The 18,688-nt window shown below is 41.3% G+C and overlaps 2 protein-coding genes across 7 annotated transcripts in view; both read left to right on the top strand.

Moving 5' to 3' along the window:
• The first annotated feature begins 548 nt into the window (after positions 1-548).
• LOC135496052 (trophoblast glycoprotein-like) lies at positions 549-1,676 on the top strand. The gene has a single exon (XM_064785161.1). It carries the CDS (start codon positions 549-551, stop codon positions 1,674-1,676), a length of 1,128 nt encoding a protein of 375 aa, XP_064641231.1.
• A 1,042-nt stretch (positions 1,677-2,718) lies between these two features.
• LOC135495406 (calbindin-32-like) overlaps positions 2,719-18,688 on the top strand; it is a 49,086-nt gene continuing 33,116 nt past the window's right edge. For all 6 annotated transcript variants that reach the window (XM_064784011.1, XM_064784009.1, XM_064784010.1 and 3 more), the window contains exons 1-2: positions 2,719-2,963; positions 5,895-5,980. In XM_064784011.1, coding sequence (XP_064640081.1) covers positions 2,828-2,963; positions 5,895-5,980 — 222 coding nt within the window. In that variant the 5' untranslated portion in view covers positions 2,719-2,827. The remainder of the gene's footprint in view (positions 2,964-5,894; positions 5,981-18,688) is intronic.

Raw genomic sequence — 18,688 nt, 5'->3', positions numbered from 1 at the left:
GTTTTTCGGAGGCAATATTCCTAAGGAGGCTCAGGGTACTTGGTTGCGGCATAAGTGGCATCGATAATGGTACTTTCGAAAGACTTGGGTACTTAGACTATCTTTCTTTATCGAAAAACGAGATAACCTATTTAAGCAACGAAGCATTTAACGGTCTTCGGAATCTTACTGAGCTTCACTTGAGCAGTAACCGAATTTCAAGTTTAGACGGAGCACCATTCTCGGGACTAAGAAATCTTAAGACTCTTTTTTTGACGGTCAACCAAATTATATCTTTTACACATAATACGTTTAGCGGACTCGGAAGGCTACAATACCTGTCTTTGGCCGGAAATCGGATTACGGACCTCAGCAAATGGGCATTTCAGGGCCTTAGGAACCTACAGGAGTTGGACATTTCTATGAACGATTTGTGGAATGTTGACGTGGGGACGTTCAATGCAATGAAGAGATTGAAAATCTTATTGCTCGGCGAAAACAATCCCGACTTTTTGGTTGCTGATATTTTCCTTGGCTTGACACAACTGAGAGTACTTTCTTTAGAAAAAATGCACATTGTACCGGAGTTAACCGAAAAGGTCCTGGCTGTTCTTCTGAAAGATCAGGCATTACTGACAAAGCTCTACCTTGCCAGAACCAACCTCGGGAACAGCCATACAATATTGTTTAAGCATCTTAAACAATTAGAAGTATTAGATCTCACGGACAACGAATTTGGTTATATTCAAGAATCGACACTACCAAAACTTGTTGAGAATGGGGATCTCTATCTTTTTGGCAACAAAATAATGTACATTGAGGAGGATGCCTTCAAAGGATTGAGAAACAGATCTGTCACATTGAACGAGAATCCCTGGCACTGCAGTTGCAAACTTGCTCCGTTTTCCAGTTGGTTGCGGAGCAATGAGGGCGCTGCGGTGGTCGACAGGCAGGAGCTCATCTGCGATGGTCCAATTCAAATATACGGACAGAAAGTTGTTGATTACGACCCGTACTGGTGGGAGTGTAGCCCATATGTTCCGCTGGTGGCACTGCTCTTCATCGTAGGATTTCTCCTCACTGTTGCTATCATTGCTTTGATCGTCTATTGTAACTGGATCAACATCAAACATTGCTGCTTGGAGCGTCGCGAGATGGCGAAACCCATCGACGATGAGCACCGAGATCGTGAAGATGAACCCGTCGGAAGAGATTCACTCGGACAGCGGGCAGGTGGGTATAGTTCTCTCAGACAAGGCAAAACAGGCGCGTACATCATCTACGATATGTACGACAGGGCAGTTCTCAATTGGGTGAATAAATACGTCGAGGACCAACTTTTCCGACACCCAATGAAGATCACTCTCCAGTTCTCTGCAGGCCCCGAAGTCATTCCGCTGTGGAAGCAAGTCAAAGACTTCAGCTTCCAGGTCAACTTCTTCCTCGTCCTCGTGACGGATGGATTCCTGGAACTTCACTGGCCGGAGATTGCCCAGAAGAGCGGCATCGATAACATCATGAAATGTGTCTTCGTGCTTCATGGCAAGAAGAAAAGTGAGCTGCCTAAAGAGATGACAAGGTTGTCGTGTCCTTGCTTCCAGTGGCCGGAGACTGGGACGAGGTTCACGACTCCAGAACGAGAGCGAGATCAATTCTGGAAAAAGTTGCGTCTAGCTTTGAAGAGAATTTCTGTGTGATGACTTCGCCTCCCATCGTTTGTGTGCGCAAACATTTCTCGGTCCTACTACATATAATTTCACAGAGTGATTAACGAACCTACAAAGTACATGCATGAAAACGCTGAACGCTGAATCCTCGTGCTTCCAACAGGGCCACGCTAACAAAAAGGCTTCGAGTGACATTTGTGTGAGTATATTTATTAGTGGGGAAACCCAGATGGCCCAACAGTCTCACATCCAGAAGACGTGCTGACAAGCGACATGGTTACTTAGTGAAATCTGTGTTGGCTAAGAAAGGACAATGAAAGAACTGCGCGCTAGAGAAAAGAAAAAGTAAGCAAATGCACGAATCATCCCAGAGTTGATACAAATCAAGATTATAAATATATATTTTTAGGAACCTAACAATAGACATGTACATGGAGAAGAAATCACCCTAAGATATTTCATAATCCGGAAAATTACTAGAACCAAGAATTAATAAAGGCCTAGGCCTATTAGAATACTTGCTTGCACATACTCAAGAACTCAGAAATTGAAAGGACTTTGCATATCAAAACAGTCAGCAAAGTGAACGGATCATCCTAGACATGTACATGTATAATCATCCGGATTATAATTACACATGTATACTTAAGAACCTCGTAATATTAAAAAAAAGTCCTCAAAAGACGTTGATATTCAGTACAATCAGAGTCTTTTATTGAAAGTAAAAGTAAAATGTATGATATATAGATGAGATGCGTTCTGACACAAAATGCAACGAGTTTTTTACTTATTTTTTGTTTTATATCAAAAATGAAACAGCATGCCAAAATTCACACTTCCTCCGTGAATCGACCGACTCAGCACGAAGCCGTACGAATCAAGCCGTCGCAAAATGTCACTCTTCTCAATCATCAAAACATCCATTGAAATCCTATTGCAAGCTGTCAAGAGTTAATCAATAATGTACACTGGGATTCTGTAAGTTTCAACCCACCTGTTCACATCATCCGGGTAACTGAAACCCGGCGCATGCGCAGTACACAGCTGTAATCGGCAGTTGTCAATGCGACAGTGAAAGCGTGGCAGTATCGTAGCAGGTTGCCAAGGATCTACAAGTACTAGTGATCTCGTGTATTATCATTGTTGACTGTAAGTGTATTGCATTGGAAAGTTCTTTAGTGATGGCGAGCCAAGGTTCAGCCGATGATGACAAATGCAAGAATTTTCTGAGACAATTTCGCGACAAGGATACTAAGCAGTTGAAGAAGTTTACTGCTCAGCAGTTTCAGGAGGTTTGGACCCACTACGACAACGATGGTGAGTTATATTCTGACAAAATTTAATGGTTACAGTAGTGTTGCAGTGTCATTTTATTGAAAGACAGACCTTACTAAAACAGACTAACTGCGGGATACAGGTATGACTGCGACCCGGACTGAGATGATTGCTCGTGATTGGCTCATTTCTAATGACCACTCCGGTGCAAAACTAAGAACTGCTGGTTGGGTGAGCGCAACCGCAAGTATCAGGAATTCTTCTTCCGAAATCCCCGAATTGGCCAAAAGAAGACTACATGTATTTTCTTCTGGTTGGACGTTTCTGTTTAAACTGCTAAGCGTCTGTTTGCACTGAAATGTGCCTTTTTGGTGAAATAACCAGATGTGACAAGATTTATGTATCAGTTATGTCAGTTAATTTCATTCTTGTCCCAATAATTGTTTGCGGAGTGACCAGGTGTGACAAGATTTAATCAGCATCAAAAGATGAAAAATATCAACATATGATAAAATGTGTGTGGTCACCTTGCTGTTGGTCGCGACACATATTTTCTCTCCATTTGTAAAAACGTTATCGAAATACAAGACCTACCGTTTCGTTCAAAGCTCGTTCGCAGCCAGCGCGAATCCGGGCCGAAAACTGGGTTTTCGGGACCACTGAACTGAGGAGTTTAAGATAAATTATAATGAAAAGATGAATAATGAAAATCGTCCCGTGGTAAAATGACAGACAGGCCTTAAAAAAAATCGAACAATTACAATATATATGCGCGTCCCCTGCTGCTGGATGGTCACGTAATTATACAAGTGTCCACATTTTATTATTCCACTGTCGTTTAATTATTGATTTTCACAGATATATAAGTATCTAGGATCTAGGCCTATATTAAAAGCTAACACTGCAACATTTCGACCGTGGTTGCTTTTCAACCAGCGTCTTGAGGTCATACAGTCCGTTCATCATATATGTACATGTTATCATCCGGTTGAGATTCAGGTTTTTAATACCCCTAAGTCATATACAACACATCGAGAGGGGGACTGTATCTAAAACCACATTTGGGAAACGTGTCTAAAACGTATTTCTGCATTTAAGGGGGGCAGTATAGGCAGGAGCCAGGAATGTCAGATTAGGTCATACACGAAGTCGGCAATAGGGGTTTCTCCTATTTCACAGTGCGGCATCAAAACTCTTCACGCTAGGCCTAAAGTTTAAGGAATACACTCATTGTCGAATCAAGGCCCAAAGTATGTTAACTATTGTCACTTAAATTACCAATTTAACCCCCTCCCGCTCCTGCCTATAGCAACCTATTAAAGATGGACCATTGTTTGAGTCGCACACCACTTCCAGCACCGTTTTTACACACAAAGCCAGACTACGCAGGAGTAGTCTAAATGTCATTTCAGGCCCTTTTGGTCCTCCATTGTCCGTAATGATGGTGACTCATCGAGTGACCTGAATGAACCACCTGAACAGCGGTTTACATATTACCATATTGCACAGGCCTTTAGCTAGGTATCCCAGACAACGGACCGTTGTTTTTATAAAATTTATATCGAATACATTATCGGTATTGATTTTTCTAGGCCTAGGCCGAGCTGTAACACAGATGGTGTTGATGTACACATTACCATTCAATGCATTTCTGTTGGCAAATACATGTGATCATTACATTAGCACTGATTTTATTGCACTGAGTAGGCCTGGTTTCCAACGTATTCAGTATCAATTCCTTGTAATCAAAAAGGGCAACGCCCATGCTCTGAGAAATGGTGGCTTAATTTGAACTTGTTATTGCAATTAAAGCTGCGTTCAATTCATAAATCTCAGAGTCGTTAAATAAACGATTCTCTTACATAATATATCAACATGTCAAGTATACCCAAGTATATATTGAATCCATACTTTGTATACATTACGTTGGTGATTGATATATACTGTATACAAAAGAAAATCCTGACAGATGTAAAAAAAGCTCGTTGATGTCATGCTGAGGAAATCAGAGGTTAATGTTCGCACGCTTAGTGTGCAGGGCAGGAGAAGCGATAGTTAACCCCTGATTTGTGTGCAGGGCCGGAGAAGCGAGCATTAACCCTGATTTCCTCAGGATGCATTGATGTTGTCAACTGTTCACCAAGCACATGGAACACCATCCCGAAATCAGGCTTTTTTACTCCTATGTCCTAACAACTGCCAGGATGATGGAACACGCCAATACTGAGCGATCTTATTAGTTTATTTCTCCTAAGGCGAAATGACAGTTATTCACATTCATTCAAATACACTGAATTGATCTATCGCCTCAATTACGAGAGTATTACAAGCCAATAAACGAGTACATTGGGTTTGTTAGTGTTCGATCGTTCGATCTGTGAAGCCATACGTTTATCAGAAAGATTTGATCTTGATCTCATAATCATATCCGCGACAACCAAAAAGATCTGTTGTCTATTTTTTGGTACCAGAGTTTTTCAATAAAAGGTAAGCATGTCCAGAACTGTATACATGTACATGTATTATGGTTATCATATTTTGCATTCTATAGAGGGAAAATACTCCACCTCAATAAAAAACAAGTCAGCTCTCCATATAATTATTCCGATATGGTTTGATTGGTTCATGACAGCAAACCTGATAATTGCATTTTGAGGTACCCCTCGGAATTAATTCCGATTCAGTTAGATTGGGTTGGTCAATAATTCAAACACAGGTAGTATAGCTTCGGTTGAGGTCGAATGGGTGTAAGTATACATCCACCCTTGATCCCCCAATGGGGATGACAAGTATCAAATTTCTTGCTTATCTGATCACAAAGTGCAACGATTTCCACCATTTAGCCATCATCACCAGAAAATGCTTAAACAGGTCGTGTATCAAATCCATCATGTAGCCAGCATTACTGTTCTTTTACTTACGTCATTCAAAGATTCATGTACATGTATATGATAGAGTCCCCTTTTGTTTAAGGAAATGGATACATTGAGGGATCGGAATTGGATAACTTCCTGCGAGAGTTCGTCTCAAGTGTGACAGCTGCGGATGTTGGACCCGAGGTTAGTAGCTTTCCCTTTAAAGTCTCTCTCAGCAGCGCCACCATCTCTGGGGATGGGCGAGCTTGGTGCGAAAATGCAATTAAGCTGGGTTTTTTTTTCCATTTTGAGATATTGGCGAAATGGACTTTTGGCGCCAACTGCAGTTACACGTAGTTGATAAATAAATGCTAAATTAAATTTTGGTCACAGATGCGAAGTAAAATTCCATGAATGTAGCTTTTACAATTGATGTTTTGTACTCAAAAATAAAACTAGAAACAGAAATCCTTCACCAGTTTCTGAAACATGAAAGGAAGACCTTGAACCGGTCGTTTCTAATGGAGACACATAAACAGTATCAAGTAGAATGTTCATCGGCCTCGGCCGACAGATTTAACATCGCTGCGCTGCCCCTGACCGCTGACCAACAATTTTGCTGGTATGCCCGAATAGCCACGAACAAAGACTGCCTGGCAACTGAGTTCAATGTAAACATAATATTCTCTTGATTTGACACAACAAGGAATAAAACCATGGCTTAATGGTCCTTTCGTCAGGGCGATTTGTTGGCTCTTTATACATATTATAGCTTATCATATAAAGCTACATGAAATAGCTTCGTGCTTATCAGGAGTGTCATTGAAATAGGTTCATGCTTGTCATGAGAGTCATTCAAATCGGTACATTTGTTTCATGAGTGTCACTGAAATAGGTACATGATTATCATGAGAGTCATCAAAATAAGTTCCTGCTTTATCGTGACTATCACTGAAATAGGTTCATGCATGACCGTCATTAGAATAAGTCAACGTTAATGATTTTCATGTGTGTCATCTGGATTGTTAACCTTTTGCAATTCGGGTAAGAATTCGAGATTGTCCAATAACTTGAGAGTAAAAGTCCCTCACTAATATTTCCACCTGATACTCTGGTGAAACTTGCCAGGGTCGTTTACGGCAACAGTTCTTCCGACGTGTCCTAAAATGGTTAAAAGTGGCGTATTATCTAGGTTTCATTGGACCTAATTAATCAATACTGATACAGCTTGGGCGTTAGATTTTCTAATTTTCGGTTGATTGATGCTTAAGTATTGATCAAAGGTAACACCATTTTTGATCGAACTTGAAATCCTAAAGTAATAAGAACTATTTACAAAACGAAACAACTGCTTTTAAAACGAAACAAATTCCAATTTCAAGGTTGGGAGTCCGTTCTTTGTTTTGAGAATAACCTCCCACTCGTAACTGTGAAATTGGCATTCACTTCCTTTTGAAGGAGTTCCCATTGCTTTAGGATACCAAGTTCTCACTAAAATGGTGGTATCTATGGTCAACCCTTAAGCAGGTGAGGGGTTCTATCTGTTTCAAGGCTGAAACTGTCACGAATCAACCTGACTTTGCTCATCGTGCAATGTTATGCCATGCTGATACAAATTACGTATCAATTAACCTGCATAACACTACACCGTAATAGCTCTTTATCACAGCAATCGTCTACATGTCATCGGATACAGTCAGTAATGACATGTATCTAAATTATTTAGGATGACCTTTGTTAATCAAATGGTATCCTTCGAAATGGTGTCTGCAGACAAAGGCCAAGATTGTTTTTGCATTATAATACACGCTTATGCACATTCATTGATTTATAAAATCGAAAGGTTTTTGTCATATTTTGCAGAACCCTTTCCACTGAAATCGGTTTTAAGTCCGCTTGAATCAGTCATAATCAATTTTAACAGTCTTGAAAAGACAGTGTGTAACAGTTCCAGGAGAGAATGGGCAAAACTACGATGATGCTGATGGGGAATGCATTAGTAAAACCAAGTTCAATGCTTAACTGAGCCTTATTGGCCATATTTTGTTTTCACACCAAACCTTGAGAACGCAACAGGACATATAGGCCTACATGTGTATGTATGTGTTCTTGCAATCTCGTTTTATCTCGCGCCGTGGTACTTGCGGCATTAGCAGTTACGCGTTTTTTTCTGTTTTATCTGCTCTTTTTATTTCGCGCACTGCTAATGCCGCAAGTACCACGGCGCGAGATAAACGAGATTGCAAGAAACGTCCTCGTCCCTAAGATCCGTAAGCCAGGCAAAAAGAAGCTGGGTGCTGCTTGTCTAGTGTAATGGCACCCAGGGTGCTTATTATCCAGTCGATCTAGAACCTGGGTACCAGGACGACATCCACCCTTTCAGCGTTACTGGAATAAACACGTCGTGTGACATTGCGAAGGGAGTCGGTGATTTAAACTGAAGGTAACGATCGAAGGAGTACTCCTGTCTGGATGTTGCTGCATTATGCATAGCAATAGCGCATCGTTATGAGAAAGTTCCGGGGTTCGATTTCCCTGAAAAGGAAGCTGGCCACTATCCTATCGTCCTCGACTTCTTTCTCTAAAGTTTCCTGTGCATTCAATAGCATTCCGCGAAGATGACGTCACTGCAGCTGCTGCCCTCTATTTCCCCATCGCTGAATTACAGGCTTTCTAACTTGGGCAGTTAGATTCAATCTGGCACATGTCCGAGTGTTGGAAATACTACATAATTGTTCTGAATATTTCTCTCTCTGACTCTATGGTATCATTCATGCTAAAAACAATGCAGGGTCAAAGATAATTTACTTTGGAATAAGCTCAAATGCGTAGAAATAAGTCTCGATGTCCGCCTGTCACGTGACTAAAACGTCATCAATATCTTATGCAAATGATCTTGTGAGCTAGAAATAGTAACTTCGCGGCATGCTATTATGAAATGTTTATTGAGAATGATACATGCACGCTCATATCACTAACTATCCTATTGTATGCATGAAGGATAATCGTGTGTTGTCATAAGTTACCTGGTGTCATTCACTTTTTACATAATACAGACATTATTTTGCGCAATCAGTTTCTGTAATCAAATGGAGAGTCGTCTGCATGCCCTATAATAAGATAAATTGTCATTGTATCAACAGTCACAACGAAATGGAAATGATTTCATGGAACCAATCATTCATAAAGACTAGTCTTTATTAATTCTTCATTGAACATATAAACGATGGAACAAATGGGCATGTGACAACCTTAAGATTGACGAACATTCTCTAGTCTCACCGATCAAAGACAGGTTGACGAATTACTTCGAAATCGAAACAAAGGCCATGCTGGAGCATGACATCATGAACATCGGTGAACTTTAGTGCATGTATATACGTGTAGTTGATATCATTGGACTTGAATGCTGCCTCTGATGAACTGCTGTTATCAAAGATTGTTGGCCGAGTCAGTGAAATCCATACAGAATGACCAGGCTCAAAATGCATTGACAACAAGCAACGTATGATGCATTCTGCAGCGTGCATTGATACATGCTCGACACACTCAATATACACACTGTGTGCAGTTCTAACTGTAGGCGTGGCGCCTTCAGATGTAGAGCACACAGCATGCGTTGGAATTATCAAAGACGGTTCAATAACGAATCGAATACGCCTATGTTAAATGATATCAATAAACGGGAAGGTACAGTACATCAATGCTGTACATTCTCTAATGAGAGACACTGCAGCAGTGATTTTTTCAAATACATGTATGTTCACTTTAAAATTCTTTATGAAATCCAATTCAAAAGGGAAGGCAAAATAGGATACCATGCAAACATCACTGAATAATTGACTAAGAATAGCATTTGCTTCATGGAGTTTACAGGCATTGATTGATGCCTGATAATAATAGAGGGTTTTCACAAAGCCCCCGAAACGCCAACGCGAACGCCTATCCCATTGATCACGATGTCGAACAATGGCACAGGCGTTCACGTTGGCGTTTCGGGGGATGTTCGAGAACTCTCTAATAATTCGCCAACGCTTGTGTACTCTTATCATTCAGATCCTGTGATTAGTCTTACTGTGAAGCAATGAACATAAAAAATCCAGTCATACATGTTCCACATTGTCTATAGCAAAAATCAGCCTGCGCATTTTCAAATAAATATCAAAGGCAGATATCGAGATATTGGTGATATATCGGGAATTTGAGATGAGTAAAATGAACAATGTGTATAGCTGTTACTTTAAAGGGGCAACTTGGGCGTGGTATTTACCTGGCCAGGAGGGTAATGACTCTGCTTGACACCATGCACCGCCACCTGTACTACTAATGCTGAGTTCTAATTATGATTTTGGACGGTGTTGCGAGGCAGTTTTGGACATGGCATGTGAATTTCAGGCAGTCCTATGATTTCAACCCGTTCTAGTGCATTGTTTATTGTAGTGCAGTGACTTTTCAATTGTCCTGTTTGGAGAAGTCAGGGTGCTGGAAGCCATTTCTGTCTGATGAAAAACCAACATCTCATACCCAAGTTGTCCCCTTAAAGGGTATGGCCTATACGCTCAGGTAAACAGAAATAAACATTGCTGTATAGCAGTAATTGTGCACGCAAATTCGCCGTTACCTGGCATTTATATATTTGTATATGAGTCTATACACAACGGCATTGTCGAGATTCATCTTCAGTACGTATTTACATAATCGGAAATTTTCGAATTCATGCTCAAAAATCCGGTTTTGAATAGCATTCCGGTTTTTAGCATCTTAGCATTTGTTCGTCTATTTCCGGTTTTTAGCATCATTTGTTCTGGTGCCGCAATCCAATTTGTCGCGACAACTTACAGCCAGTTAATTTGGTATGCCTGCGACAATCCACGAAGTAGAGCTTAAGTCAATTTGTACCCTGTTCTGTAGCAAGCTACTTCGGCGGTGAGTGTTTGCATTTTATTGCGAATTTATCTGTGATTGACTGCCGGAGGTTATTAGCGTATAATGCATTGGTCGGATGCTTGCTTTGAGGCGCGGATGTAAATCACTGCTTATGAGTTCACCACGGAACAGTATAGACTCAGAAACACTAGTTGCAACATTTCATTTTTATAGGATTATGGATGATGTATTAGCTTCCTTTCGACCACATAAGTTTTGGCGAGATACCCAGCGTAAACTCTTGAGTTGGTATAAAAAAAGTAAAGTTGTGACAAATCTTGCTGGTACGATGATTGTACCTTGCCAGTGCCACAAGAAAAGGTTCCAGTGAATAAATATTTTTTAGAAGTGGTACATTTGGGGGAACTGGCGCTCGATTTTCTTTTCGACAAAAACAATTCCTTCGGCAGAAAATATTACCTTGTTTACCCCTCTGTTTTCAGCGGTAATAAAAAAAAGAATCGATGCGACAGATCGAATGACAACAACATGTACTTCATAAAGTTGATATCCACGCTAAAATTGAGTCATCTTATGAGGGTTTCGAATATCACAACCAATATCGGATCACAAATTGAATAGATGTTGATTTCATTATTTTGATGTCGGGTTTTGTTGCACTCTACATCAATTGGTGGTATGGCTGTATCGCAAGGGGAAACGTATGATGATTTGCATATTTTGCGCGTCCGGCGAACAGGCGATTTTTGCCCGGCGATGCTACCTCCGACGGTATACATGTGTGAAAGGTTGACGTGATCTCCGATTTTGGTCAGCCGAGGGACCTGCGATGACCACCGCAAACGAGAGAGCGATTATTGTCGATTGACGCCGCTAAGTTTGCTAATGGTTATGTCATGTCACTTTTGAGAATATTGCAATTCTCATCATTAATCTGTGGCCCCAAAGAGTGGAACGAAGCAGTACTCAACATCATTTCATCCTCTATGAGTAGCCTCATCATTGACATTTTTAAGATGAATTGTATCAAGTAATCTAAATCAGACCATCAACCACGATCACGACTGTCGTAAAAAAAAATAATTTCTTTGATTCAAAGCTCTGGTGTAAACGCCAGTTTTGTCGGTTTTGTGAACCTGCGCAAGAAGTAAGGCTACTTGATGAAGATGGTAGACCAATTTGACGAAAGTCAATAAAATGTGTTACGGACGTTATACTGCATATTCTGGTCCTAAAATGTAAGCCAAAATGTGATAATGATGGAGACATGCATACACATATGTGGCTGTTCCTTGGGCTGTGTACATTTAATTGAATTACGCTTTACCCTGTATTGATTAATTTGAAATTATAGAGAAGTGGAAGTGAGTCGCCTTGGTGACAATATGAATACAACGGTCTCCTTGCCGGAAAGCTGCGATCATGAATGTTTCTTGAGGATTAAAATTATGTCTGGAAATGTAGGTTGTTTCCTGAAGAGTTGACGCTTTGAGAGCCACAGCCCGCGTGAAAACACGAAATGTGAGGTATTTTCGAAAGAGTTGATGCTTTGAGAGCCACAGCACGCGTGAATACACGAAAGGTGTAGTGTGTTCTAAAGAGTTGATGCTTCGAGAGCCAGACCGCGCGCGTGAATACACGAAACGTGCAGTGTTTCCTCAGGAAACACTGCACGTTTGAGTGAACACTCGACACTTTTGAGAGCCACAGCACGCGTGAATGCACGAAAAGTGCAGTGTTTATGAAGAGTTGAAGCTTTGAGAGCAAGAGTTGACTACGCTTTTTGAGACGAAGACGGGCGTGAATATGCAGCGGCTGGGAACAGAGTTTATTCTAATTTGATACGAAAGAACGCGTTATATATGGCATCCACGGTCACAGAAAAAGTTTGATTTGCAGCCGCGCAGATGCACTATCAAACTGATGCGATGTGTCTGTCAGATGAAATAGCCTAGGGCAGAATTTGTCACATTCTATAATTAATTGACAGAAATCCCTTATTGATGTCTATCTGATGTCGAGTTTATCACAATAATCAAAATTCTCCGTCACCTGAGGGAGATTGATAACTTTTTCAAACCAGAATCATTATTGGAATTTTTTTGTGCCATGTCACAGTGCCTTCTAATTAATTTTGATATCATTGACGGTTCAACAGTCTCATGGATAAACCTTTTTTAATAACAAAGGTTTTTCGTGTCAGACGACTACTGCGAAACGGTCATCGACCGTTTTCAATAAGTACGGGCAGAAGATACTAATCTTGCAAGATACTATAGTTCAAAAGTGGTAATATCCAATAACAAAACCAATATAACCCTAGTCAGAGAGGAAGAATAGAGCAGATCACAACCTATATCGAAGAGTATCAACAATCTATTACGGACTGGAATAATTTCAAATCGTAAGTCCGGGACTGTCCGTCAGCCCAAAACTTCAAGCCGGTCTGCAACAGGCAGGCCATTGAAGGCCCCGCAGCGTACAACCACCACCTCGGCGAAATACGACAAATGGCGGCCTGCCGAGTATTAAGCGGAAGCAGAAGCAACATGACCACATCAATTTTGCCAGCATTAAGAGCCATTAAAATTTCATTGCAGACTTCGCCCATGCAGCAGCAAGACCGTGCCTGGTGTCCCTAACAAATGGCATGTTCGTCATAAATACTGAATGAAAGTAGGCCGCAAGATTTTTGCTCCAGCGACCTGCCAACATTACAGCAAGCGACAAAAATTTCTTATTTGCGGGGCGCTAAAGTCGCTTTTAATTGAATGAGCCTCATAAATGACAGGACAAACAGAACTCATTATCACTATAAAGTGATTGATTGGACGTTTAATATTCTATCGGAGGCACTTAACTAATTGCAGGAAAACAATATCAATACATTGATTTTCGAACTTTGCTTGCCTGATAGAACTTTTGGACTGCATTATTAAATCAAACTAATGAAACTATTTGGAAATATCAAATAGATTAGAAACATATTTCACATATTTTATGTGTTATCAGTGATTCGACAGGAAATTGCTGGAGAAAATAATTAAAGAGCTTACTCCAGCGGACTAATCATGACAGTTATCTCACTGGCCGTAAACCGGCAGAGCGGCAGCCTATAGCGAAATCGGGATTGCTCGATCGTTTGCGGGACGCTTTGGACTGCAAGACATGACAGGCTTACACATACTGCTTGTTTGATTTAGAATCCTGAATCTTGGGATTATAGTTGCGTTGCTTTTTTGCCTCCCTCCAATAAGGAATACATCTTATTCTATCAGTTCGGCATGCTTTCGAAATGAGAATATAGCGCATAGCTATCGTGAGTGAATGCAAAGCAGAAAACTTCTATATACCGTGGACAACTTCTGGCGCTTCTCAAAGATCTTTTTGGACATTTGCCATATCAAATCGTCTTTTTATTCATTTACTTCTTTTTTTCGAAGGAATTGAGCAGCTATTGAGTGAATCGGCCCCACTTCGCATACTTTTGCTATTTCGTTATTGTTTAACCCGAATGAGATATTCATTCTTCCCATTTTCAATAGTGGCATGTACATTTAATCAAATATTCATAAATCGCTTCAACATTTATATCAAAATAAAGATGCAGTACATGGAATACCATAAATTGAGAATCGTGCGAAATTGTATGTTTGAACACCTCGCAAGCTGCGCACACTTGCATGGTTTTCTGGGGCTTCGTCAACTGCTGGTTTGAGGCTTTTTGTTATTTACCAACCAGGGGCTGAATTGACCGATTGTGTGTGAAAGCCTCCTAGGCTGCCCTTGAGAACCACTGTACTGATCGAGCCATGAGATGATCTCCCAAATAGGCATTCTTCAAGCAGATCCATTGGATCCATTATCCATTATTTTGCCCCTTACTTCGAAGAATTCAGGCCGATATAGATCGAGCAAATTCTTTTCCAACACGGCATAACTACTTTTAAGTAAAAACAATATACAATTGTACAATGAAGAGTTGCTCGGCGCCGGGGAGTCGTCGGACATAGTCATCACGGTCACTGTCAATATTTCTAATTACCATTAGGCTCATGTCTGGGGTAATTCGCTGGTGTATTCCTGTTTCGCCTATTCCTGTTTCGCCTATTCTTGTTTCGCCTATTCCTGTTTCGCCTATTTCCTGTTTCGCCTATTTCCTGTTTCGCCTATTCCTGTTTCGCCTATTTCCTGTTTCGCCTATTCCTGTTTCGCCTAATTCCTGTTTCGCCTATTCCTGTTTCGCCTATTCAAATGTATTGCTAACCTCCCCACAGACGTAGGAATATGAACCGTCCCTTACTTAAGGAATCAATACCGCCTTGACGAAGTGTGGATGACGACGATGAACGAAGCACCCGCCATCCTACAGGCTGCTGCTTTCAATGACTACGTTACGGCGAATTGGATAGACGACATGGATGCAAGATTCGACCGAACTCTATGGAATCATTATGACAGGCTTCATCAACCACGAACAATCAATGCTGTGGAGGGGTGGCACCACAAGATTAATACGTACACCGGCCATGCTCACCCGAACCTCTACGAACTAGTTCGCTTCCTCAAACGAGAAGAAATGTTTCAAAGGTCAGAGATTCAGAGACTCGAAGCCGGCGGCCGACCAAAACCGAGGAGAGCCACATATGTACGCGTTGACGAACGCATGTTACGCCTCAAAGAACAATACGTCAATGGAGAGAGGGACATAATGAGTTACGTTGATGCCATCAGTTACCTTGTCTGACATAATATCATGATATGTATTTTCCACCTTGTTTGACTTTATATGTGCTGTACCTACATGTATGTTATGACATGGGTTTTACAGCTGATTTTGATAATTTGATAATTATGAGAATGTACAATATTATGTATTTTTATCAAAAACTCATGAATTCAGTTTTCATAAACAAATAAACAAAATAAACGACTGCTTTACTCTACTTAATCTATTAGTTTTTACTGTGTGTCAGTATGGTCCTATGGTCCTATGGTCAAATAAGTCCCGGACTGTCCCCGCTTTCAAGGTGACTCTTTCAAAACGGTCATGGCATGGTTTGTTAACAAAGTTGATGGCATTTGATTAGTCAAATTGTCATCACATCGTTAACATCGGTTCACCTAAACATCATCCAATTGTCCCCTCACATTTTCCCCATAAAATGGACATGCATCCCTAAGGTTCCCCGTGGGAGAGTCGATTTATTGTAGGGGTACTGGAAAGTAGGCGAAACAGGAATAGGCGAAACAGGAAATAGGCCAAACAGGAAATAGGCCAAACAGGAAATAGGCGAAAAAGGAATAGGCGGAACAGGAATAGGCGGAACAGGAATAGGCGAATCAGGAATAGGCGAAACAGGAATTTTGTAGGCGAAACAGGAATAGGCGAAACAGGAATAGGCGAAACAGGAATAAACCAATTCGCTAGCAGTTATCTCGTGTAATCAGTTAAGGGCAACATTGGACCATCTTCTTCACCGGCACCAATTCATACGGAGCACGTGGGGTAAGGTAAATAATAATTCATGCAAGGCAAAAAGTCCTGCTGAAAGTATCACGCTGACAGTGGGGTTAAACCAGGGACAGCATGACCTCTAGACAGACACCCGAGCCACTACAGTATACCGTGGCTCCTCATCACCAAATAACCGTCTGATCTTTGCAACCTGGTTTTGTTGATGGCGTATACCATTTCTGAGTCCATTGGCATACCTCAAAAAGGAACTTCCTGATCCATCAGTTTTAAACGAACCGATCAGTGTTGCTTGCCAATACCCAGACACACCGATCGTCTCAACTCATCCTGGAAAATCTTCAGTGAACAAGAATAGATCAAGAAGTTAAAGCAGTAGTTCATCATTGAGAACGAGGTGGTGAACAACCCCAACATCATGAGAGATTCCACCTCTGCTGAAGACCAACCGACAAATCCACCACCCGCAGCAATATAGTTGAAATAGTCGGAGATGCTCCATATGACTACGAAAGGCAGGATGGTGATAAGATACAGTAAGCTGACAAAAAGAAGGCTTAGTAAACTATTTTTACCATCTTTGTTAACGACTGGTTTTGCTGATGTTCCCTTTCGGGCTGACGAGACTCCGATGATGATAAGGATATTGAGCACCAGAATCAACACACACGGCAGCATGTACGGAATGATTATTTCACTAGCTTGCGTAAGTATGTACCTTTCCTCGTTATTAAAGTGTGGTACGTCGAAGAAGCAGTCAAGATTTTTTGTTCCAGCCCAGTAGATTATTCGAAAATATATCAAAGTTGGGGTATTTAAGATAAGAATTATTACAACTAATACTCCGATCAGAATTCGCCGTCTTCGTTTCGTCATGAGAATGTGAATCCTTATCGGGAACCAGACTCCGATACATCTTTCTAAGGAGAACATTACAATCAGATATGAGGACACGTTCACGCAGACCCGATTTTGATATCCAATCACCTTGCACAGGATTAGGGGCAGAGTTGAAAAGGGTGCATCTGTAAAGAAGTTACCACTGGTCTTGCCGAGGATTCCGCTCACTATCCACGAGTACGCCCCATAGAGTAGGGTAGCCAGGTCTGCGGCGGCCAGGGGAGCTAGGTATGTCACCGTCACGAGGTCCTTTCCCCGACATCTCCAGAAAACGGCGATAGAGAGAATGTTCCCACCAATACCGAGGATGATGACGCCGCCCATGATGTACTTATTGGTGAACTCCGTGACCAAACGGATGAGTTCAAGTAAAGACGAAAGGTCCTTGGGTGATATGGGTGACGGAGAAGGAGACATAGAAAGCATTTCATCATATATAAGTGTCCTGCCTCCCTTTGGAGAGTGAAGACTAGTCTGGTGTAGACTGAAGCATTAACTGATCGACGTCACGATGTGTGGTAACAGAAATGACAATCCAAACCAGTGATCCGAGCGAATGATGCTGGGCAATATAAATATATCTTGTATATTTCCAAGTGGCGTTATTCTTGGCGTTAATGTTGAATGTAATAAATAGACTTTCTATTTATACCTTATAAGTTGTTGATGCATCCTTATCACAGGGCGACAAGTCATAATATAAAATGTTGCTAATGTGTTAACCTATATGATAATAACCCTTTTTGGAGAGGGAATGGGGGCGATAGATCTAGCTCATTATTTTCTTCAACACGGTACGAAGCTAAAAAAGAACCATAAGCATTTGTACAATGAGAAGTTGTTGGGCGCCAGGGATCGTCGGACAGATCATCACCGGTCGGTCTCTGTCAATATTTCTAATAAACATTAGGCTCATGTTAGGGGCAATCCGCCAACAGTTATCTCGAGTAATCAGTTACAGTCACATTGGACCACCTGCCTTTCTTCTACTGCTACCCCGAAGTGATTCATACATTTGTGGCAAGACATCGAATAATGCATGCAAGGCAAAGAGACCTGCTGAAAGTATCACGCCAACAGTGGGGGTTAACCAGGGTCCTCATGACCGCTTGTGAGAGACCCGAGCCACTACACTATACCGTGGCTCCTAATCACCTGATAATCGATCCCGTAAACCATTCCCGAATCCATGTAAACCGCCCGAACTACTCAATTGGATCAGTGTTGCTTGCCGATACACAGACACACCAATCGTCTCAACTCATCCTGGAAAATCTTCAATGAACAAGAATAGATCAAGAAGTTAAAGCAGTAGTTCATCATTGAGAACGAGGTGGTGAACAACCCCAACATCATGAGAGATTCCACCTCTGCTGAAGACCAACCGACAAATCCACCACCGGCAGCAAGATAGAGGAAATGATTGGAGATACTCCATACTACTACGAATGGCAGGATAGTAATAAGATACAGTGAGCTGACAAAAAGAAGGCTTAGTAAACTATTTTTACCATCTTTGTTTACGACTGGTTTTGCTGATGTTCCCTTTCGGGCTGACGAGACTCCAATGATGATAAGGATATTGAGCATAAGAATCAACCCGCACGGCAGCATGTACGGAATAAATATTTCAGTTACTTGTGTTAGTA

This window comes from Lineus longissimus, chromosome 11 (assembly GCF_910592395.1).
Source record: "Lineus longissimus chromosome 11, tnLinLong1.2, whole genome shotgun sequence".
Taxonomy (NCBI): domain Eukaryota; kingdom Metazoa; phylum Nemertea; class Pilidiophora; order Heteronemertea; family Lineidae; genus Lineus; species Lineus longissimus.
The sequence above is the reverse complement of the archived record's forward strand: the minus strand, read 5'-3'. Positions and strand labels throughout refer to the sequence as shown.